Source organism: Hemicordylus capensis, chromosome 4 (genome assembly GCF_027244095.1).
Source record: "Hemicordylus capensis ecotype Gifberg chromosome 4, rHemCap1.1.pri, whole genome shotgun sequence".
Lineage (NCBI taxonomy): Eukaryota > Metazoa > Chordata > Lepidosauria > Squamata > Cordylidae > Hemicordylus > Hemicordylus capensis.
The window spans coordinates 289,121,402-289,145,028 of NC_069660.1; the positions used below are offsets into that span (position 1 = coordinate 289,121,402).

Genomic DNA, 23,627 nt, shown 5'->3' on the forward strand with positions numbered 1-23,627 from the left:
AGCCTCCCAGTTTGGGATCTCCTCACGAGTCGCTGTGGCACAGAGCTGCGTCATGGCGACTCATGATCAGACGAATGGGGTTAGCGGAGCACTCCACTAACCTCGTTAAAGGGAGGGGTATTTTGGGAGGTTTGCTGCTGGGAGCCTCATGGCTTCTGTTGAAGCACACGACCTCTCAAAAGCGGACTGGGCTCTCTTAGCCCACTTTTGGGAGGTCATTTGTGGCCAGGTCGTCGTCGTCTTTTTTTTTTTTTTTTTTTTTTTTGCTACGTATGGTTTTGGTCAAACTGACTATAGGATTTACATCTCCCACTGGGACCAGTTTTAGTGGCTTGACCCAGACAGTGCTGGATCTTCTGGACAAGGGTATGTTAGTGAGTGAGGGCACCCACATTTAGGGGCTCTGTCAAGAGGAGTGCACAAAGTTGCAACAAAGTAATCTGTGGCCAGAAGATTCCCGGCTTGCTTTTTTGTGAAGACCATTTGTACCTTATTAACCTAGAACCTTCACAAAGGTCAAACTGGGGTGGCCTCCTCAAGAAGTACTCCCTCCCCTGGGATCTCTAGGGTAAGGGGCAGCGAGAGATGGTCACTGTCCATTTATCCTTCTATTTTTCCTTGGTATGGGGAGGGCATCCTAACGTGATGGGTTATCAAGCTCTGCATGCTCCAAGACAGGACCAATCAAAATTCAGGTCGATCATATGTATCCAGACAGCTGTCACTCATCCCCAGTTCCAGTCCTGTCTTGCTCCGCAGACAGAGCTCGAGTATTGCTGTGAGGAAAAATTTCACAGCCTTTCTCCTTTTTTATTTTAATAGTTTTTACTTTGGGATTTCCTCTGTTGAGGTCTCTCTTATTCGCAATATGGAGCCTGATTATATGGGGGATATGTTGAAGGGTTCCCTTCTGGAGGGCCCCTTCACAGAAGCCGTGATTGTTCCCTCGGTGGCAGGGACAGCGAGCTTGGGCCTAACGGCCATTGATAAAGGAGAGGAGACTACTGTGAGCCAGGAGGCTTCTAATCTGCCCGCCCCGCCGCCCAGAAATCGAAAAAGAAAACTAAACACTTAAAGGAAAAGGGCATTGTCAAAAAGAAAAAGCATATACGATCCCCTGGCAGCACGCCACTGAGCGATAGACTGCAGTTGAAAGCAGTTCGGGCGCAGCAACCTTCCGCTTTCCCGCCCGATTTAACTGCCGAAGGCGCAGTGGCCATTTTAGCTGTCCTCTCCAAGTCTAGCCCTACCTTTCTTTTAAAGAGCAATGGGGAACCTGGGCGCATGATGCCGATCTCTGAACCCTTCCAGGGTTCTGTGTCTATTAATGACCCCCCATGGGGTCCGATTAGCGCGCCAGTGGCGGTCTCCATGCTCGACCCTCCTCAGGGTCCTATTAGCGTGACAACTTCATGTACCGCCCTCAATCCTCAGGTTCTGTTTAGCGTGCCGACGCCACTCACGGTCCTCGACCCTCTTCAGGGTCTGTCTTCTGCTGCTGCTATGTCTACCACTGCAGGTGTCAGTTTGTCTAATATGCCTCCACTCCCTGGCGGCGAACAGCCGTCCCCGGGTGAGTTAATTTGGTTGGGGGAGTTCGTTAAGAGGCATTGTCTGGCATGGGTATCTTCTCTGCTAAGTCAGTCCGCAGACAGAGCTTGATGAAGGAAAATCTTCACAGCCTTTATCATCGTCTTTCACTTTCTCTGACTACTTCAGGCCAGTTTCTCCCTTCCTTTATTCTGTGTGCAAGGGTGGGAAGGGAGTCGCCAGTTGTGCTCATTTAGGTGCTTATTTTGATTATTTCCTCTGATTAAGGCTGTATTATTCTGACTATGGAGCCTGCTCATATGGGGGATATGTTGAAGGGTTCCCTTTCGGAGGGCCCCTTCACAGAAGCCGCGATTGTTCCCTCAGTTGGAGGGACAGCGAGCTTGAGCCTTTTGGCTAATGTTAATGAAGAAGGAGCAACTGTGAGCCAGGAGGCTCCTGTTTTGCCTGCCCCACCGCCCAAAAAAGCAGCTACAATAGAGCCTCCATTCTGTGGACTAAAGAGCTTATTAAGCTGATACCTCCAGAAAATCTTAAACTCTGCCAGGGTTTAAATAAATTGGCCAGAGCTTCTGCCCTTATGGCAGACTCAGGTCTGGACTGCATACAGCACAGCACTCGTGCCATGGCAGCCGGGGTGGCACTGCGCAGAGGGTTATGGTTAAAAATAAATAAATAATAAAAAATAAAAATAAAAATTGACGGGTAGATGCCAAGTCCAAGGTCACCTTGTCTGCTACTCCCTTTCAAGCCAAAAGGGCCTTCAAGGATGTGTCTCAGGAGACTGGCACACCTTCAGCTGCTGGCTTGGATCAGGAAGGTTTTCCATCAACCTCTATTTCAGCAGCCACTGTACCTTTTCCACCATTTTTAAAGATGTTATGTTTGCAGAGTGGGGTGTGCCAGGGGCCACTAAACTTGCCATATCCTTCCCAAAAAATTGTATGCCTTACCTCCTGATATAATGGCTCTTTTGACAGTTCCTGTGGTGGATGGACCTGTGGCTCAGCTGGTCACTGGGGCTCTGGTGAACAAGGAGGGAGATGACCTTAAGACACCAGAGGAAAAGAAAGCGGATCATCTGCTACATAAGGCTCATGAGGCATCTGCAACTGTCATAAGAGCAGCTGCCACGAAAATTCTATTTTCGCTAGAGCCTCCATTTTGTGGACTAAGGCGCTTGTTAAGCTGGTACCACAAAAGAATTTAAAACTCCGCCAGGGTTTGAATAAGTTAGCCAGATCATCTGCCCTTATGGCGGACTCTGGTTTGGACTGCATACAGCACGCCTCTCGTGCCATGGCAGCAGGCGTGGCAATCCGCAGAGGTTTGTGGTTGAAAAATTGGAGGGCAGATGCCAAGTCCAAGGTCACCTTGGCGTCTACTCCCTTTCTGGGGGGGAAGTTATTTGGTGAATCCTTGGATCCTATTTTAGTGGACACAAAGGACAAAAAGAAAACCATGCTGGTTGGGCGTGGTGATTCAAGGAGGAATTTCAGAGGAAATAACACCTTCCAGAATTCCTTTCATTCCTTCAGAACTTTCAATAGACCTGCCAGTACAGGGTTTAGAGACAGCTACCAAGGAAGAGATGATCGTGGATCTTCCTTCAGGGCTAACTGGTGTCGCCCCTGGAATAACAGGCAGAGGATCGGGTAGAGCACGTGCTGGAGGTTATGTCAACGCACAAAACCGTGGGGGGCAGGCTTCTGGAATTCACAGAAGCCTGGGTGCACAGCACCACGGATCAATGGGTATTGAGAACAGTAAAGCATGGCTATGTTATAGACCTTGTGGCAACTCCTCCCGATTTTCTTTTCTTAACACCTGTCCCCAAGGTGAGGTCCAAGAGACTGTTGATGGACCAAAGCATCCAACACTTATTAGACATCCATGCAATAGAACTGGTTCCATTGATGGAATTATGTGTAGGTATCTTTTCTCTTCTCTTTTTGGACTCCTGGCGCGTGATTCTGGATTTGAAAAGATTGAATCAGTTTGTGCAAAAACGCACATTTCGAATGGAGTCTTTAAGGACAATAAAGGCAGCCGTACACCTGGGCAATTACTTGTCCTCGATAGACCTTTCAGAGGCGTACTTATATGTACCGATTCATCCTGCCTCTCGCCAATACCTGAGGTTTGTTTACAATCAGAGACAATTCCAGTACAGGGCTCTACCCTTCGGGTTGTCCTCAGCTCCTCGCATATTCACCAAACTCATGGTGGCAGTGATAGCTTACATGCGCTTGTGGGGGATCCATGTTTACCCGTATCTGGACGGCTTGCTTGTGAGATCCCTGTCCTACCATCAAGCCTCCAAGGACATAGCTCAGGACGTCCAGATACTAGAGGATCACGGGTTTGTCATCAACCGTACCAAGAGCCACCTAAACCCATCTTGTGTACTCCAGCATCTGGGAGTTGTTTTCGACACGAGATCGGGCACAGTTTCTCTCCCAACGGACTGACAACAGAAGATTGCCTCACACACCAGGCCATGGCTGTCCAGGAAATGGGGTTCCCTCATGTCTCTGGCTCAACTCATGGGCTCAGTGATCACCTGCCTAGAATGCACGCCCTGGGCCCGGTGGCATTCGAGACCACTTCAATGGTTCTTGCTTCCTTATCAGGAAGCCATTATGGCAAAGAAGCAGATAAAACTTCGCTTACCACGGAAGGTCAGGAATTCTCTCCTTTGGTGGCTGTTGCCGGCGATAGGAAAGTAAATACTTCTGGGAACTCCCCAGAGGATCGTGGTGACGACCGACGCCAGCCTCTCTGGTTGGGGGGCCCACTGCCTGGCACATCATGTGCAGGGGTTGTGGGTTCAGAAGGATTTGGAGAACAATATCAACTGGCTAGAGTTGAAGGCAATTCGATTAGCTCTTCTGCAGTTCCGTGATCTGTTGATAGGGAGACATGTTCTGATAAGGACAGACAACGTGACCGCAAAAGCTCACGTAAATCACCAGGGTGGCACAAGATCAAGGCCCCTCATGCAGGAATCCGACTTACTATCCGCATGGGCGGAAATTCACCTACACTCCGTGACGGCGGAACATCTGAGCGGCACGGAGAATCTACAAGCGGATTGGCTGAGCCGCCAAACAGTGGATCCAGCAGAGTGGGCCCTGCATCCAGAAGTCTTCAAGGAAATTGTCCACAGGTAGGGTCGTCCACAGCTGGACCTCTTCGCATCACAGGAAAACGCCAAACTACCAAGGTTTTTCGCAAGATATCTAACTCCTCACGCAGAAGAAGTAGATGCTCTCACGTCTCCCTGGCCGCGGGGATTACTTTATGCCTTTCCCCTGACTCCAATCCTGAGCTCCTTCCTAAGAAAGTTCCTATTAGAAGAAGCAGAAGTCGTTTTGATAGCTCCTTATTGACCGCGAAGACCCTGGTTTTCTGACCTCCTGAGTCTCTCAGTCCAACTGCTGTGACCTCTTCCTCTAAGGAGAGATCTACTGTCACAAGGACCTCTATGTCATCCGGATCTGGTCTGGCTACGCCTTCACGCATGAAGGTTGAGCGCATTACCCTAGATTCCAAGGGATATTCCCGCCAGGTGCAAGACACTATCATAGCGTCAAGGAGGCTGTCCACTTTGCGCATTTATCAGGTTACCTGATCAGCCCTTTGTTCCTGGGGGCGGAAGCAGGACTTTGTTCCATCCTTGGCGGGGGTTGCAGAGGTGCTGGGGTTCCTTCAAGCAGGTCTTGAGAAAGATCTGCGTCCCAGCACATTGAGGAGGCAAACTTCAGCCTTGTCTTCAGTCCTGGATTTAGTGGTGCCTGGTTCATCTTCCTTGCACCCTCATATTAGACGTTTTCTAAGGGGAGCGAGCAACTTGGCTCTGCCTCCCGTACATAGGTTTCCCTCCTGGGATTTGAATTTAGTTTTAAATGCTCTTACTAAGGCTCCGTTCGAGCCTCTTCATTCAGCTCCCTTGAGAATTTTGTCCTTTAAAGTATTGTTCCTTGTGGCCATCATCTCGGCACAAAGGGTTTCTGAACTAGCTGCCCTCTCTGTGCACGATGAGCTATGCATTTTTCAAAAGGAGTGTGTTGTTTTTGAAGTTGGATCCCACCTTCTTACCCAAGGTTAATTCCATCTTTCATAGGAGCCAAGATTTAGTATTGCCCTCCTTCTGTCCTAGTCCTGTTCACCCTGAGGAGCGTGCTTGGCATACTCTGTATGTGCATAGGGCACTTAGATTGTATATTAAATGATCCAAAATCTTTAGAAAGACAGATTCCCTTTTTGTTTCCTTCCAGCCATCTTCCCTAAGGACCAAGGCGTACAAGGTTTCCGTGGGTCGATGGATCAGAGCTGCCATATCGTTGGCTTATGAGTCTCTTCACCTACCTGTTCCTCGTGACATTTCTGCCCATTCCACTCGCAGAGCCAGCACTTCTGCGGCCTTTTCAGCTCATGCCCCCTTGGAAGAAATTTGCAAGGCGGCAACTTGGGCATCAGTGTCTCCCTTCATTAGGCATTACAAGATTCCATCTTTTCACACTGCTCAAGCAGCAATAGGAAGGACGGTATTGCAACAGGTTGTCTAATCATTTGCTCCTGCCCTTGGGATTGCTTTGGTACGTCCCATCACGTTAGGATGCCCTCCCCATACCAAGGAAAAAGAAACATTGGTAGACTTACCGTGAAGGGTTCTTTTTCTGGGTATGGGGAGGGCATCCGGCCCACCCGCGAATGTTTATGATGGATATGCAGGGAGGTGGGGCGACTCCCAGGGTTGCTTAGTTCTTTGCTGTCACTGTTTACTGTACAACTTCATCCCTTGTGGACTATTTTTTCTCTCCTTGCTCTCTGTATTTTCTGTGCTCAACAGTCCTGGAACTGGGGATGAGTGACAGCTGTCTGGATACATATGATCGACCTGAATTTTGATTGGTCCTGTCTCGGAGCATGCAGAGCTTGATAACCCATCACATTAGGATGACCTCCCCATACCAGAAAAAGAACCCTTCACGGTAAGTCTACCAATGTTTCTTTTAAATTGAATCAGAGAGCTCAGTACATTTTGTGAGACAGAGATATAATCCAAAACACTCATTCATAGCCCAGACCAGTGAGTGAACTTGCCCACAGTATCTTTATCCCTCGCCCCGTTTAGCCCAAACAGATCTAATGCATTCATTGTACGAGCCAAGTAAAGGCCTTCTAGGTTGCAGACCTGATCTTTAGACTGACGTCTCTGGAGTGGGGGCTGACAGTCCCTTTCTGGTGAGTAACTTTGATAAGTTATATACAAATAGTTGTCATTTGGACCCATTCTAGCATTGAAGTCACCTCCTATGATGAAATAAATTTGGGAATCATACCAAGAGATTGTCAATATAATTTTTAAGGCCCTCCCAAATCATCTTAATGCTAGCATGCGATTTCTAGGGTGGTATATACACATTTATGACCAGCATATTATATTCCTCCAACCTGGTGACAATGGATTTAGAGAAATGAAGAAAAAGGGTCAGCTCATCCATCTCCACTCGCAGTTTATTGGAAATAAATAAACCCACCACCCCTTTGGCACTGCCCTGATAAGTCCCAGGATTGGCTTTCAATCCATAAAACATAGCCCTCAAGTTCTATAGCCACCATCATCCAGGTCTCCTGAATCAATATAATGTCAAATTTAGACAAATGATCTAAGAAGGGGCTGTCATTCTTCTTCACAGTCCACCCAGATGCAGTCCAGGACAGGAGTTTGATATTTGGATGATTTAAGAGTCATTTGTGGTCCTCATCCACCGATGTTCTCTTGGGCATGGCCTCTAGGTTAGAGCTGTGTTGTAATAGGCACGATGTCTGCTCCTTCCCCACAGTTGTGTTCCATTGGGCTTCCCCCACCCCACAATGCCCAGAGGTTTCTGATGCTAACATGGGGGATACATACCCAGGAATTTCAAATACAGATGGGGAAGTGCTGACATGACTGTTATTTTCATCTGTAAGTGGTGATGGTGGGGCTTCATGTATCGGCCATTCATATCGTACCAGCCATTCATATATGATGTGAACTTCATATATCACATCATTAAATTCCTGCTCCAGGGATTTAGCAGGTGTGGGGTACTGGAGGTCATGATGGATCGTTTGATGTACTTTAGAGTCTAGTAGTCATGTGCACGGACCGGTTCGGAGGCCATTCTAAAGGCCTCCAGACCGGTCCGGACACGGGGTGGTTTTGGTTCGGGAAGATGGGGTGGGGTGTTCCAATAAGGATAGGGGGGACTTTACTTACCCCTCCCAACAACCGCGCCATATTTTATTGAGCAATCGGGCGGCAGGATATCTCCCTTCCGCCCGCTTCATTCCCCGCTCGGCGGCTCGGCTCCTCCTTTTGTGTTAAGAATCGGGCGGCAGGATAGCTCCCTGCCGCCCCCTTCAAAGCCCCGCTCGGCTGGCGGACGCCCCCAAGAAGACCCCTGCTGCCCCCTTCTTGCGAAATCCCTCCCATTGCAAGAAGGCGGCAGGAGAACTCCCTGCCGTCCCCTTCGCCGGTCTGGCTGCAAATGGCTTCTTAGAAGCCATTTGCAGCCAGACCGGCAGAGGGGACGTCAGGGAGTTCTCCTGCCGCCCGTTTTCTGAGTCTTTTAGAAAACGGGCGGCAGGAGAACTCCCTGCTGTCCCCTTTGCCGGTCTGGCTGCAAATGGCTTCTTAGAAGCCATTTGCAGCCAGACCGGCAAAGGGGAAGGGGACGGCAGGGAGTTCTCCTGCCGCCCTCTTGCAATGGGAGGGATTTAGCAAGAAGGGGGCGGCAGGGGTCTTCTTGGGGGTGGCAGGGGACTTCTTGGGGGTGGCTGCCAGCCGAGCGGGGTTTTGAAGGGGGCGGCAGGGAGCTATCCTGCCGCCCGATTCTTAATACAAAAGGAGGAGCCGAGCCGCCGAGCGGGGAATGAAGCGGGCGGCAGGGAGATATCCTGCCGCCCGATTGCTCAAGGAAATACGGTGTGGTTGTTGGGAGGGGTAAGTAAAGCCCCCCCCCATCCTTATTGGAACCCCCCACCCCAGTGCCAGACCGCAGCTCCGCGGTTCCGTGCACACGCCTAGAGTCTAGCTCCCAGTCTATTGCCGGCAAAACTTCAGATGGAGTGACCACTCCCGGGTCTACTGCCACACTCTGGGTAGTGTCCCTCTCTTGGTCTTTTTAGATCTCTCAGCAGCTTTTGATACTATCGATCACGCTATCCTTCTCGACCGCCTGCATGGGTTGGGTATTGGGGGCACTGTCTTACAGTGGTTCCGTTCTTACCTTAGTGGGCGTGTTCAGTTGGTATGCATTGAGGACAGGTGCTTTGACCCATGGCCACTCCTTTAATGGAGTTCTCCAGGGTTCAGTTCTTGCCCCTGTCCTTTTTAACATCTATATGAACCCGCTGGGTCAGGTCATTTCCCAGTTTGGGATGATATTTCATCAATACGCTGATGATACTCAGCTGTATATTTCCATCCCAGACCATTCTGGAGATGCTGTTTCTGTGCTTACTCGATGCCTGGAAGCTGTTAAGGTCTGGATGACTCAAAACAAGCTCAGACTAAATCCCACTAAGACTGAACTACTTTTATTCAGCCCTCGTACTGGCCATCAGTTGGATGCAAACCTTTTTTTAGATGGGGTGGCGCTGCCCCCCAAAGAGCTTGTTTGTGATTTGGGGGTCCTTTTGGACTCGCACCTCCTGCTTGAAGAGCAGGTGGAGGCTGCAGCCAGAAGTGCTTTTGCCCAGCTTCATCTGGTTCTCCAATTACGCCCTTACCTTGATCAACAGGCATTAATGACAGTGACCTATGCCCTTGTTATAGATTATTGTAATGCTTAGATTATTGTAATGCTCTCTATCTAGTTACCTCTGAAGATGATCGAGAAGCTACAACAGGTCCAGAATAGCAATAGCAATAGCACTTACATTTATATACCGCTTTATAGCCGGAGCTCTCTAAGTGGTTTACAATGATTTAGCATATTGCCCCCAACATTCTGGGTACTCATTTTACCGACCTCGGAAGGATGGAAGGCTGAGTCAACCTTGAGCCCCTGGTCAGGATCAAACTTGTAACCTTCTGGTTACAGGGCGGCAGTTTTACCACTGCGCCACCAGGGGCTCATATAAATGCAGCTGCTCGCCTACTCATGAGTGAGTAGCAGAATGCAGCTGCTCACCTACTCATGAGTGCCAGACAGGGTAACACCTCTCCTGCAGTCATTGCACTGGTTGCCCATTCGTTTCTGTGTTCAATTTAAGGTCCTGGTTCTGACCTTCAAAGCCTTGGCGCCTGTCTACCTACAGACCCACCTCTCCCATCCAGTTACATCCCGTCCAGTTAGATCAGCTCAGATGGCCCTTCTGTTGGTCCCTGATTTACGAGATGTTCAGGGCTCTGGGACCCGTGAAAGGGCCTTTTAGGTTGCTGCCTCACTTCTTTGGAACTCTCTTCCCCTCCAGAGTCATCTAGCCCCTTCCTTACTGATCTTCAAATCTCTATTGAAGGCTTTTCTTTTTTTGCCAGGCTTTTGCCCTGTAGTTTATTTGTTTTTTGTTAGTTACTTTAGTTTTTACATTGTAATTTTTTGTGTGTGCACCACCTGGAGTCTTCGGAGTGGGTGGCATATTAAATGTTTCAAATGAATAAATAAATAAATAAATTGACCCATTTGATCTTTTTGGCAAGCTGTCCTGTGTTTCCTTCTGCTCAACTCCTGGCTCTACTCTGTCCCCTTCTGGTTTATCTGAAGCATGTGCACCCTCGCACCATAGGGGATTTTGCTGGCTGAACCAGATACCACCCAGTTACTGTTGGCAATCCCCCAGGTACCATCTTAAAAGCTGCTCTGTGACCTTATTGATTTTAAGTGCCAGCAGTCTGGTTCCATCTAGGTTCAAGGGGAGCCCATTCCTTTTTGTACAGGCTTCGCTTGCCCCAAAATGTATCCCAGTGCCTAACAAATCAAAACCCCTTCTCCCAGCACCACCACCTCATCCACCCCTCAGCTCTGCCTGTCTTGCTGTCCTTGCACGTGAAACAGGTAGTACTTCAAAGAACATTACCCTGGGGGTCCTAGACTTTAGTATGCTACCTAGCAGCATAAATTTGACTTCCAGGACCTTCCTTCTGTATTTCCCAACATCATTGGTGCCAATGTACACCTTGACAGCTGTGATACCTCTCCAGCACTGCCTAACAGCCTACCTAGATGCAGTATGACATCTGCAACCTTTGCGCCAGGCACGCAAGTCACCGTGTGGTTTGCACTTGGATCACAGACCCATCTCTCTGTGCGCCTAATGATTGAATCACCCTCTACTAGGAGGCACCCACCCCCTGGAGGAATATCCTCTATGCAAGAGGATATGGGCGCATCACCCAAGGAAGAAGTCCCTGCTAAGGGAATGTTTCCCTCTTCCTCAGACCAATGTCCTCCGTTCGTGAGACCTTCACTCTCCATGACCGCAGAAGCGCTGTTGGCCTGGGAGTGTGATGCCTTTATTACATCCCTGAGGGTCTCATCCACACACTTATCTGCCTCCTTGAGCTTCTCCAGGTCAGCCACCTTGGCTTCGAGGGAACAAACCTGTTCCCTGCGAGCCAGGAGCTCTTTACACTGAGCGCACACCCTCAGGCAGATAATCATACATGTGACTGTGCAATATGCTGAGAAGGATCCCTCCCTTACTGGCTTCTGCCTTCATAGATGATTTGATTGGCTACTTAGAGTATATAGGGCTTGTTCACTTAAAGCTATGTACTGGGTGCAGTTGTGAGCTAATTAAAGGTTTTAAGTTTTGTCCTCCAAGAAACTTACAAAACCCAGGTAGTACTTACCTTATTCTTGCATGTCTCTATGATGAAGGGGGGCCACTTATGTACCCCCACAGAGTTCCATGCCAATCTCCTTCAATATCTGTTTGCAAAGCTACTCTGGTCTGAACCTCGTATTCAAGATCAGCAGGCTGACTCTCCTCAGGAATGTGACCCCTCCCACAAGCTGAGTTGCTCACCTGGAATGAATCCTCCCCTCAGCCAACTCCTCTGACAAACACTTCCAACTAGCCAGAAATTACTAGCCCTAATAAACATAGTTTATTGGTGATTTATTTATTTATTTATTTATTTATTTATTTATTTATTTATTTATTTATTTCCTTGCTGTGTTTCCTTGCTTGATATCTTCTTTAGGAGAGAAATACAAGCTTGTTGCCTCCTCTTTCTTCAAGATCAGCAGATGGCCACCATGAATCAGCAGTCCATGGGGGCCATCTGGGAATTCAGCAGCAAAATACTGGGGCCAATAGGACACTCAAATGTTTCAGTTATTTATATTATCAGGATTATTATTATTATTATTATTATTATTATTCAATTTCTATACCACCCTTCCAAAAATGGCTCAGGGTGGTTTACACAGAGAAATAACAAACAAATAAGATGGAACCCTGTCCCCAAAGGGCTCACATTCTAAAAAGAAACATAAGATAGACACCAGCAACAGTCACTGGAAGTACTGTGCTGGGGGTGGATAGGGCCAGTTACTCTCCCCCTGCTAAATAAAGAGAATCACCATGTTAAAAGGTGTCTCTTTGCCAAGTTAGCAGGGGTAGCCCAGTTAGCAGGGATACCTGCTATAATTATTAGTTATTACTGTGTTATATGGATTACTGAGTAATAAGATTTCTGCTTCTTGTTTAACTTTTCAGTAATTATTTACAAGTCCTTTGACATCTTTTTCTGCAATTTGTACGAAGTAAAATTACTATCTGAAATCCCTCTTATGAGTCTTGATAGCAGGTCTATGTGACTCTTGCATATTGTTGACACATACATCAATTCTAGTTCTATGATTTATTTAAGGGGCTGCTTGATGATATTAATCACTACAAGCAAGTTCCCTGATTCACAAACCAGAAGCCTTTTGCTACAGAATCCATTTCTCATTGCTCTCCTATTTTGCGTAGTCACTCTCTCAAAAGATTTAAATTATTTTAGAAGAGTCTCATGAATTGTGTCAGGAAGAACAGTGATATATTGCTCAGTGGTGTTAAATATTGCTAAGGTTTTCAGGAGGAGGTATCTATCAGATCTTGTCTACATCAGCAAGAAAACATCTAGAAGTAACTACTGAAACTGTTCTGTTCCACGTGTCCTGCTTTTACTTGAATTAGGAATAGCCTGTTAGTTTTTCTGTCCGATACAATTTTTTGAATATCTGTTCTAAAGGATGATGATGATGATGATGATTTACATTTATATCCTGCTCTTCCTCCAAGGAGCCCACAGCAGTGTACTACATACTTGAGTTTCTCTTTCACAACAACCCTGTGAAGTAGGTTAGGCTGAGAGAGACGTGACTGGCCCAGAGTCACCCAGCTAGTATCTTGGCTGAATGGGGATTTGAACTCGGGTCCCCCCGGTCCTAGTCCAGCACTCTAACCACTACACCACGCTGACTATCTTAGTGAGGTTTATTTTTAAGTGCCTGGTCATGCCTGGTGCTAGAGCCTACTTGCTACTCGTTGGTGCAACTGAAAGGTTGCTGCTAAGTCAGATGAATGATCTATCTATCTAGCTGAATGATGTTATCCCTGACAGACACCAGATATCAAACCTTGTCCCATGTTCTTAAACAGAAGACTTTGCCAAGTATGTGTAAACGGTTTGCTCTCTTTTTCCCTCTTTCAGGTTATGTGTGACATAGCTCTGATCTGGTATAATCAGAACTGCTGGGAATAAATCAATATTTCAATATTATTTGAAATATTTATATACTAAAACAGTGATGTAAAAAGCTCTGTCTAGTCTAGTCCTCTTGTGGCAATATTGCCTTGCCAGTCTCCAGTGGCCACAGAGGGGAATGTGTAAGCATCAGGTCCAGGTAATAAAAGACATTAGTGTCAGGGGCTTCGCTGTTGTCAAAAAGCATCTTCATTTTCCTGTGAGTTTTGAACTGCGCTTTATCATTCCATCTGTTTTCTTTTTCTATGTCACATAGTGTGCTATAGAAAATGTATTGTTTTTAGAATCTTTTGACATAACATGAGTAGTACTTTACTGCACCTTTGGTAAGCAGACAGTATAACACCATAGTAGATGATGTCTAGAGACATCATAAAGCTTGAATATTTGCATTCCTTTCAGTTGCATGAATTCCCCAGCGTGAAGGGAAGACTGAGGACATTTTTGACATTTGAAGATGATTTTTCATCTTGCTGTTTCTCCATAGTACTGTGGCTGATACCAGGATCTGAAGTATGCCATGGTTCATTTGTTCTGGTTTTCTGCTCACAATTTGGTACTTGAGTAGTACTGAAATTTGGAAGTGGAATGAGAAGTGGAAAGGGAATATAAAAATATATTCTATTATCTTGCATTTTTCTGAACATTCAGATGCCAAATCACAGCACATTCCTTTAACACGGAGGAGAGCAGGTCCATACCTGTTCCTCCACTGCTTGCCACCACTTCCTTAATTGTGCCCCCCCCCCCGCCATCATCGCATGCAGGTGGAGTTCTCCCCCAGTTGCCCCTATGCAGTACCAACATGCACATGTTCTCCAAACATGCGTGGTGCAAACCATGCTGTCCACACAAATGGCTGCTGAACATGCCCAGAGGCCATGTGCATGCTGGCATTGCGCAGGGGCAGCATGGGGAGAGCACCACCAGTGCACGATGATAGAGGGGGTGCACTTTCCTATTATATATCACTGTCTTGTCTTAGCATACACATCTCTCTTTCTCAGTTGAGTTATTGTGTTGCATCCTCATCAAACCGTCATCTTTTAAAAAACAACAACAAATTTTCATATTAAAACAAATTTACCATACTAAACAACATTGATGCAAACACAAACAGCAAAACATAATACAACAGACCCTGATTCATCAATCCATCCAAACTCTAAAATTGTCTGGGGCAGTATTATGCCCCTAGCTGGCATTAGTAAATGTATTTTCTGGAGTCAATACAGGTGTACATGGTAACTGCTGCCAGGTTAGCTATAGCCAAACATTGGAAGAATCAAACCGTGTTGATGGATATCTGGTATAAAAACCTATGGCATATCACGATCTCAGAAAAGCTTACCCATATTAATTGGTTCCATTCAAATTAGACTACAAATAAAACTTTTTATGTCATTTCGTCAGATTTTATTCTTTATCAAGCTGTCATCCTGATTTAAATATTTGCCTTGACTACGTCAAGTGCAATACTGCACCATCTTGTCTCTCCTATTTCTCTTGTTTGCTCCAATTCTTTCATTTTTGTGTTCACAGGTTCTACCTTATAATAGGATTTTCTTGAAGGTTCTTTTGCTCATTTCCCCCCGTCATGTAAATAGCTCATCACCTCATGTGTACAGCCCTACCCTTTGCAGTATGTTCTAGTGCAACTAGAACAGCCACATATTGATACTGATACTGAGCCACATTGTTTGCTGAGACCACTGCAAAGCCCATCTTAGCCACCCTTTAAACCCACTATCATCTGGCAGCTCTAGAATTTAAGTAGCCCAGATTGTCATTGACTCCTCAGATATGCTACTCAGAAGGGCCAGAACTCATAGTTGGTTTTGTTGGACAGCTGCTGAGGACCTGGGGCCCTCAGAAGAGCCCACTGCTGATCACTGAGAACACCTCTAGTTTTTGGATAGTGTTAGCAGAGTGACTCTCTGAGTCCACTTGAACTGACTTGTGGAGGCCTGGTTGTTGAGGATCCCCTGAAACCTGGAATCTGCTACTCAGTGCCAGAGGCATGTAGCTGCTTTCACCAGCGTGGACTACATTCTGTTAGGGCAGTTGAATTTTGGCAGTGCCAAATGCATATCATGCCAGGATCATATCATGTGATCCTGGCATGGAGGAACCTGCTGTTATATAGCACAACTCCTGGGCTTGGACAGTGCCTGCTTTCCATATCTGTACTTCCTAGCATTACTGAAACATCTGGGAAATACTTATCTTGATCATGGCTTACTTGTAAGAACACATGAAATCTCCTTATACAGAGTAATTCCATTAATCTTTCTGACTGGGTAAAAAGGCTGGAATGGCTCTCCAAGACCTCAGGCTCGAGGTCTTTTTCAGTCTTGCTATCCAAGATCCTCTTAACTGAAGATGCTAGGGGTTGATTTGGGGAGTATATGTTTGCAATGCATGTGCTTTGTCACTGAGCTGTGGTTCCTTCCTATATTCAAAAGCATTGTGTTTACCCCCCCCCCCCAAAATAAAGTGTGGAGTACCTTTCTGAATTTTCCCCACCATTATTAACTAAGATTAGTTATAAAATTTATTGGTGCTACGTTTCACGTGTCTGTGTGGAAATCTATTGTTGATTTTGGATTCTTTTTTGCATAAATATTCGTAGTAGTAAAAACAATTTGTAGTTAGTAGTTCCTACAATATTTTGGTGAGCTGATGATATCATACCATCTTGCATTTCAATGACATCTTTAGAGCAGATCAGCTTAGCAGGACAAAGGGTATACTACATAAATGGACTCTAAATGATCAGGTTCTTCACACAGTATTCAAAGAATATGGATGCTCAAACATAGATATTTTTGTTAAAAGAGAGAGTGCCATTTCCCCTAGATGACGTTCTTTGATAAATCCCGAGCTAGTTTCATATAGTGCAGCCACTATATAATGGTTTCTCATCAACTATTTTGCTTTGTCAGTGACTAAACAACTTGCATCCTAGTAGCAAAAAATGACCATATCACCTCTGTTACCATATAATGAGTTTGACAAACCTTATTAGGATTAAGGATAAAATGTCAGGAGGTGGCTACTTTACTTTTCAACAGACTTATGAAATATAGTCCATGCTCTTCTGACAGACCAGGATGAAAAACATGTGAAAACATGAGATGAGGACTCTCCTGGGAAACAATTTAGGAATTGTTTCGAATGAGAAGTTTTCCAACCCTAATTGGTGGGTGTTTTTGTAATCTTATTTGCTGCAAGTACCCACCTAATTTGTATTTTTAATGTTATATGAAAACATCTTATTATCTTTTCCAGAACATTGCCAGGCTACAATTATTTCTTAGCAAGAAATACATGCAACTTGATCTTCAAATATTCTGCTCATGCAAATGACATTCAAGAGCCCCTGGTGGCGCAGTGGTAAAACTGCTGCCCTGTAACCAGAAGGTTACAAGTTTGATCCTGACCAGGGGCTCAAGGCTGACTCAGCCTTCCATCCTTCCGAGGTCGGTAAAATGAGTACCCAGAATGTTGGGGGCAATATGCTAAATCATTGTAAACCGCTTAGAGAGCTCCGGCTATAAAGCGGTATATAAATGTAAGTGCTATTGCTAAGTGCTATTGCTATTTCTGAGGGTCTTGTGCCAAGAGAGTGCTTTGAAGATCAGTGTGGTTTTTAAAATTTGTTTGTTGTTTCATAGAGATGCTGACAAACAGTTGTTTTCCCATGCTATAATAATGCCTTCCTTTTTGTGTTGGAATCTTTTGTTATAAGTTGCCTTGTGTGCTCTATATTGCTATTTTGAATAAGTAAACTGTGTACTGTGTGATCAGTTTACTCGGTGTAATCTGCGATTCCTCTATTAGAGATGCAGATTAATACGGATGACGAATAGGGCCTCTTTGGCAGTGGGTCAAAATTGTGGTACAAGCTCTCTGAAAGAGTTGGTTTCTAGGAAAACACTTTTAAAAACCAGTTTGTATTTACTGTTTTAATCCGAAATGTATTCTAATGAATTTTCAAATGTATGCTGTGCCGGGTTTCTTAGATTTAACTGCACCAAGAAAAGCAAGATATGCTGGTTGCCTGGCATACTGGTAAAAAATATCAGAAACAAAACAAAAACCCAAGAAAAAACCCTGAATAGGCTAATCTGATATTTTGTGCAAGAAATAGGTTGATAAATGAAACTATAGAAGATAAAAAATAATTGGGCTTTGTTGCACATATTTGTGTAAGGAATTGAAGGGACAAGTAGCCCTTGCTAATGGCTGATGGAAAGGGACAGAATATGCAGAGGAAGGCTGAGAAAATAATGGACAAAGGATACATGTAACTGGGGAAAGGAGGGAGCCAATGAAAAGCTCATACAGGGCATAAAGACAGAAGTTGTATGTTGTTGGCAAAAGGGTTAAGATCACTGAGCATTTAAGGAGCATAATTAAGAATCTGTTTTGCTAAGAAAGGCAGACAAAGTAGTGCTTTAGGAAATGATGAGTAGTGGAGGTTTGGAACTAAAGAAAAGTAGTGCTAAGAATGTGGGATGGGAAAAATTCTCAAAATGGCCAAGTAGAAGGAAAGTTGTGAACTATTGGTGAATGTGAAATTAACTTTAAGAACTGTCTGATAGTGGAACAGTCTACCTCATGAGGTGCTGGGTTCTTTGCTGGAGGTTTTCACATAGAGGCTGGACAGCCATCTTTCAGGAATGCTGAGCAGGAGGTTGAAATAGAAGACCTCCAAGGTCCTAACCACTTCTATCCTTTTATTCTAATCACTGAGAAATGTTAGATACTTACATTTTAAAATATTAGAACCTGACAGCATGCTGTTATGATGTATTTCCTCCAGATTGCAATGTTTCTGGAATCTACATATCAAACAAAATAGATGTAGTAAAAGAAATCAGTACACCTGTGTATTATTTCAGCTGTTCTAAACTCTGTTTATAGATTACCGACATAATGGAAGAGATCTTCAAAGCTCAACACTATCAGTGCCAGAACAAGTGATGTCATCCAATCACTGCTCTCGGTCAGGGTCCCCCCACCGTGGAGACAGTATAGGACGGACTAGATCATGGTCTCCCAGTGTCCCTCCTCTGCAAAGGTAAGTTGTTGGATCATTTTAGTTTTTGTTGGATCATTTTAGTTTTTGTTGTATGAAATGGCTATGTAGTTGCTAGAAATTACTAATGTAAACTCATCATAATGAATAACAGAAGAATATTAAATTATTTGAGGTTTCTATAATCCTGAAGAAAAATATTTTTGTTCATAATACACTTATTAATAACTTCATTTAGTAATATTTACCATCAGACACATAGATAGAGCTTCTATCAGTTATCAACACAATTTATTAATTAATTTCTCCCACTTGTGCAATGATTTCTACAAATTTAACATTTAAAAATACCTCTTAATTGCTGTGTAGTGCAGAAAATCTTATCTAGGAATGTGGAAGGATCTACCACAAAGTGGCCAACATCTAGACTAGCGTGCTTGTAGAAGAGTGTATTTCGTCACTTAATGGGAAAGGAATGTAATCCTCCCTACCCTCTACAGCATTCTGTGCCTCCCAGAAATATGTCTCTGAGGACAGCCCTCAGGGACACATTTTCTGGTGGTGCAAGTGGCTGCAGAGGAAAAGAGAGATCACTGAAAATTGCCCCTCCCTCCTTGTGCAATAACAACCACTCTTCTCCTGCAAGTACTATGTTGGTCTAAATGTTGGCCAGTGACATTAAAATACAGCTCTCAAAATCTGATCTTACTTAGTTTTTGGTGTAATTAGTTTGATACTGGTACCAAATGTAATTATTTGGAATGAACTGTGTTTTCTGCTTCAAAGGATTGTTGTAGCTGCTTTTTAGGGTTTCTAAGAAAGTCATTCATTTACAGCAGGTGTTTGATATTTACATATTAGATTATTATTAAACTGCACAGCTCCCAGTGGCTGGTTCTTTTCATTATCCTCTTTTCATAATATCCATTGTGCCTGTCTTACATTTCAAAATAAAAAAAATTATGATGGACCATTTGATGTTCCATCGTTTGATTCAATAACTTTGATTCAGTAAATATGACTATTTGATTCAATAACTATGCAAGCTTGGAAAATAAGGTCTCTGTTGAGGGCCATGACCACAAGCAATTTTGTGCAGATTTATAATTATGTACCAGAATAGGAAACCTTCAAAATCCTATTCAACAATAGCATATGCACGCATTAAGGTGTTCTCATAAATAGACCTCTGGATTTTCCCTAATGAGGTTAGTAACCAGGAGATGCTAATGATTTCCAGGAAGTTCCAATACAGTTCTGACCCTAAGCTCTTTGTGAAATTTATTCCCTAGAACTTTGTGATAAAACAACTCAGCCAATGCAGCGGCACTCTAACCCCTGGACCTTAGGGACCTGGCCTGTGGCCTCCAAGGTCTGGGGAGACCTCCAAGGAACCAGGGGGGCCTCCGGGCAGGCTCCTCCCACCACCCTGCTGCTGACCCGCTGCGCTGAATCGCCAAAAATTACCTTATTTTTAGCCACCAATGTGCACAGGTGGGGGGTGAATCAAGCAGGCCTCCACCCACCCAGTGGCAGCAGGTGGAGCGCTGTCCGGCCCATCAGTCCGTGAAAAGTGCGAGGTGGTCCTTTCTGCAGAGGCATGATGGAGCACCTCACAGTTTTCAAGGACTTCTGGGCCAGACAGCCAGGTCCAGTGGCTGCTCTGCCTGCCATCACCATGGGGCGGGGGGCAGCCTGCTTGGCTCACCCGCACCCACCCCGGCCATGCACATTGGCACTAAAAATAAGGTAACTTATGGTGGTTTGGTGCGGCAGGGCAGGTGTGGGGTGGCAGCAGGATGCCCCCCCAAAATGCAATGGGTCCTCACAGCGGGAACAGTCCAAGCGTCAGTTTTACCTAGGTGCACCACTGAGCCAATGTATAGAAACTTGTTCACCCTGCCCTTTTGCCCATGGATTCCACATGCTGTGGAACCTCATTTGATTAGACTGAGGAAGAAGAGTCTAGCTATTGATTACTTTTGGATATATACTGTATCTGTGAACTGAGCACTTTATATGATGAGAGCAAGAAGTGTCAGAGTAAGTGCCCTAATGGAGTATCTACATGGGTTGGAAAGGAGATATACCAATATCCCAGAATTAGTATACCAATAACATGAAGAATTAAACTTTGGGTAGCTCCTTTAAAAGAAGCACCACTAGCCCTGGTTCAGACATTATGCTAAACCATTTAGCATTATGTACACAAGCAGGCGAACTCACACATTCAACTCCTTCCTCTCTCACATGTGAAGGAAAAAAGTTTAAAGCCATAGTTTCCCAGTTTGTCTAAAAATGGAAAGCCACAGTTAGTTGACAAACCAGGATAGCAAACCAAAGTTTTATTCTAACTTAATATTCTGATTTGTTAACTAAGTATAGTTTAAACAAATCACATATTTCCCATATTTGGATAAAACAGGAAATTATGGGGTGGGGGTTGTTGTGTTTTGTTTTTGCAAAATCACAAACAAAAGCTTTAAGCATCCTCCCTTTACATGTGAAGGAGGAAGTCTGTGTGTGTGTGTGTGTGTGTGTGTGTGTGTGTGTGTGTGTGTGTCTGTGTGTGTGTGTGAGAGAGAGAGAGAGCGAGTTAGAGAGAGAGAGCCTAACATCCATTGCACTTAATGCTAAATCATGCTTTTGACCCAACATCTGAACTGAGCCTAAAATAAGATATAAATTGTATTTTATGTCATTCAAATAAAGCAATACATTTAGGACTGGTGGAGATTTATCACTGGCACTTTCAATTATAGTTAGATGATCAAACACCAACTCACACATTCCCACTCTGTAGTTCTTAATTTCCATGAAGCAAATTCATCCCTCTTGCCAAAGTTAAGAGACAGTGAGGCTATTCACATGTTCAGAGGAAACTTGGCTAAGGGAGCCCAGCCTGGTTTCCCCCACGTGTGTGAACCGCCGTGAGCTGTGCGGCTCCCAGCGGTTAGCCTGATTAATTGCTCCCCCCTTAAATGTTGCCCCCACCCATTTAGTTGATCATGAATTGCCTCAGTGTGGCTCCTTGCCACGGTGATTTGCAAGTAGACCCCTGATGGGGAGGCAACAGCAAGCCTCCCGGCCGCTGGGGTCTCCCCTGAATGTCCCGCACACTCATACAGTGCATCTTGGGACTTCTGGGGGACCGGGGGGGGCTATGATCCCCGCCACCCCTACCGGCTCCATGATGGAACCGGTAGTCATGTGGGTGGCCAGTTCGGCTGCCCAGGGCTAGCGTGATGATCGTCAGTGGGGAGAGCAGGCTTGACCCACTCTTCCCTCAGAACCCTATTAGGCTCTACACACTGGTCATGTGTAGAGCCTCGGTATTTGGCAGAATATATATTAAGATTAACCAGTTTTTCTATGTAACAGAATTTGTAATCAGGTCTTGAAGCTAGTTAACAAAATCTTGGTTATTTTACCTAAGTATTCTCAATTTGCATACTTCATTTTGAAATTGTTTGTTAGTTTTCTAGAATCCACCCCCCCCCAAATAGTAAGATGTACAGAAGTATGGTTAAGTGCTGTGCAGTAGGTTATTATATTATAAAGAAGTGATTGTGGGCTGTGATATATAAATATTTAGCGCACAGAAGCTCTGCCCCTGCACAATTGTACCTTAGGACTAGTTTTGCTTTTGTTCTCTTGTCATCCAAAAGACATAGACACTTTTAAAAAAATCTGTATGAGTATAAAGATAGTGATAGCAAGTTATACCAGTTGTTAGACTGGTTCCTGCCAACCTCTAAAAAAAGATCATGTATGCAGATGCTGGGAATTTATCCACCCTAAGCAAATTATGTTGGTCAACAGTATTAAACTTTACAGCTTACATTTTCATTAACAAAACTAATTTTAGACAACAGCATAAGGGAACCTTCCCCTTTAAGACATTGATGATTTTATTTCTTCAGTAGGAATGTGGAACAGGGGTCTCGAGGGACCCGATCTACTCCTGCACATTACAATACCATGAACCGAATGGATAGACATCGAATAATGGATGACCACAACTCCCCAGACAGAGAGAGGTAGATATTCTGAAGTCACAGAGTAAATGAAAACAATAATTATACTTTGCAAAAAAATCAGAACAATTTTAGTTTGCTATTTAAACCTCAACTTATCTAGATTTCTAAATAGAGAAACTGAACTAGCGATGTCCCCCAAACTATCATTTTCCTACTTATCACAGTGTATTGCATATTAAGTATCAAGAATTCCATGGTATGCATTTACCTCAGAAAGAGATTTCAAAAAGTGTGAGGAAAGAACCAAGAAAGCTTATGAGTAGTTTATTTTAGTTAAATGATAGGATTGGTACTTCAGGCCAATCTTTGTATGTTGGGAAAATGATTATGACTATTTTATTATGTTTGTAGAAGTTTTAAACACATAGAAATATACAAAGATTTATCCATTTGTCTATTCTAGTTTTTGTGCATTGAAATTATGGGAAACCACAGTCTACACTTTATATTTACACAGATTCATCACTGTCCTCAATTGTCCAAGCATAGCTGGAGGTGCTTTGGTTTTTTTAGGTTTTCACTGAAACACTGCCAATTGCCAAAGAGGCTAGTTGCTCTGTAAATGGAGTAGTGGCTTGTCTTCTCAGCAATAGAAGCTGCTTTCATGAAAACTTCAAATAAATCTCTGGCTACACACAGTTTTTCCCCTTTGCACATTTACTGCCACAGGATCATGGTCTGTTCTTTACTCTGTAATTTCTCTGTGTGTGCGCACGTGCGTGTGTGCGTGAGAGAGAACGCTTCTAAGAGTAAATTGCTATGTTTTCTCAGGATTAGCTCTTCATTATGATCTTAATTTTGTTTCACGACATTTCTTCAACACGAGGCAGCCGAGATGAACCATCATCTGAATTTTAATGAAATAGAAGTGAGTCAGGGATTATATTAGGCTAATGTCGCTTATTTTGCAAAATACCCGAGGCATTTTTTGGTTCCTTTAAAAAAGAAAAAAAGCATTTATCTCATTGACTTGTGTAAGGGGAAAATAGGATTAAAACCCTTAACGTTATCAAGCAGCAAGTCACATTAAAAGTTCATTGCTAAGTTCAATTGATTTCAGAGGTAAGGTTAAGGAGGTGTTTAACTCTGTTGTTGAAGCAATTGGGTCATAACAGTGCATTAAATTTCCCTGGATCATACCATCCTACTGTTTAGCTGTAATGAAATTTGTTAACCACAAATTCAGTTGTTCTACTTAAGAATGCTACAGCCGGATCTTAAGGAGGAGCATACA

The 23,627-nt window shown here is 44.4% G+C and overlaps 1 protein-coding gene across 48 annotated transcripts in view; it reads left to right on the top strand.

Annotated features, from left to right (window-relative positions):
• Positions 1 to 23,627, top strand: part of RIMS2 (regulating synaptic membrane exocytosis 2) — a 741,645-nt gene that overhangs the window by 460,276 nt on the left and 257,742 nt on the right. For 45 of the 48 annotated variants that reach the window (XM_053313368.1, XM_053313376.1, XM_053313396.1 and 42 more), the window contains 2 exons: positions 18,239 to 18,395; positions 22,277 to 22,393. In XM_053313368.1, the coding sequence (XP_053169343.1) occupies positions 18,239 to 18,395; positions 22,277 to 22,393 (274 nt within the window). The remainder of the gene's footprint in view (positions 1 to 18,238; positions 18,396 to 22,276; positions 22,394 to 23,627) is intronic. The other 3 variants (XM_053313344.1, XM_053313391.1, XM_053313388.1) reach the window with 1 other exon arrangement.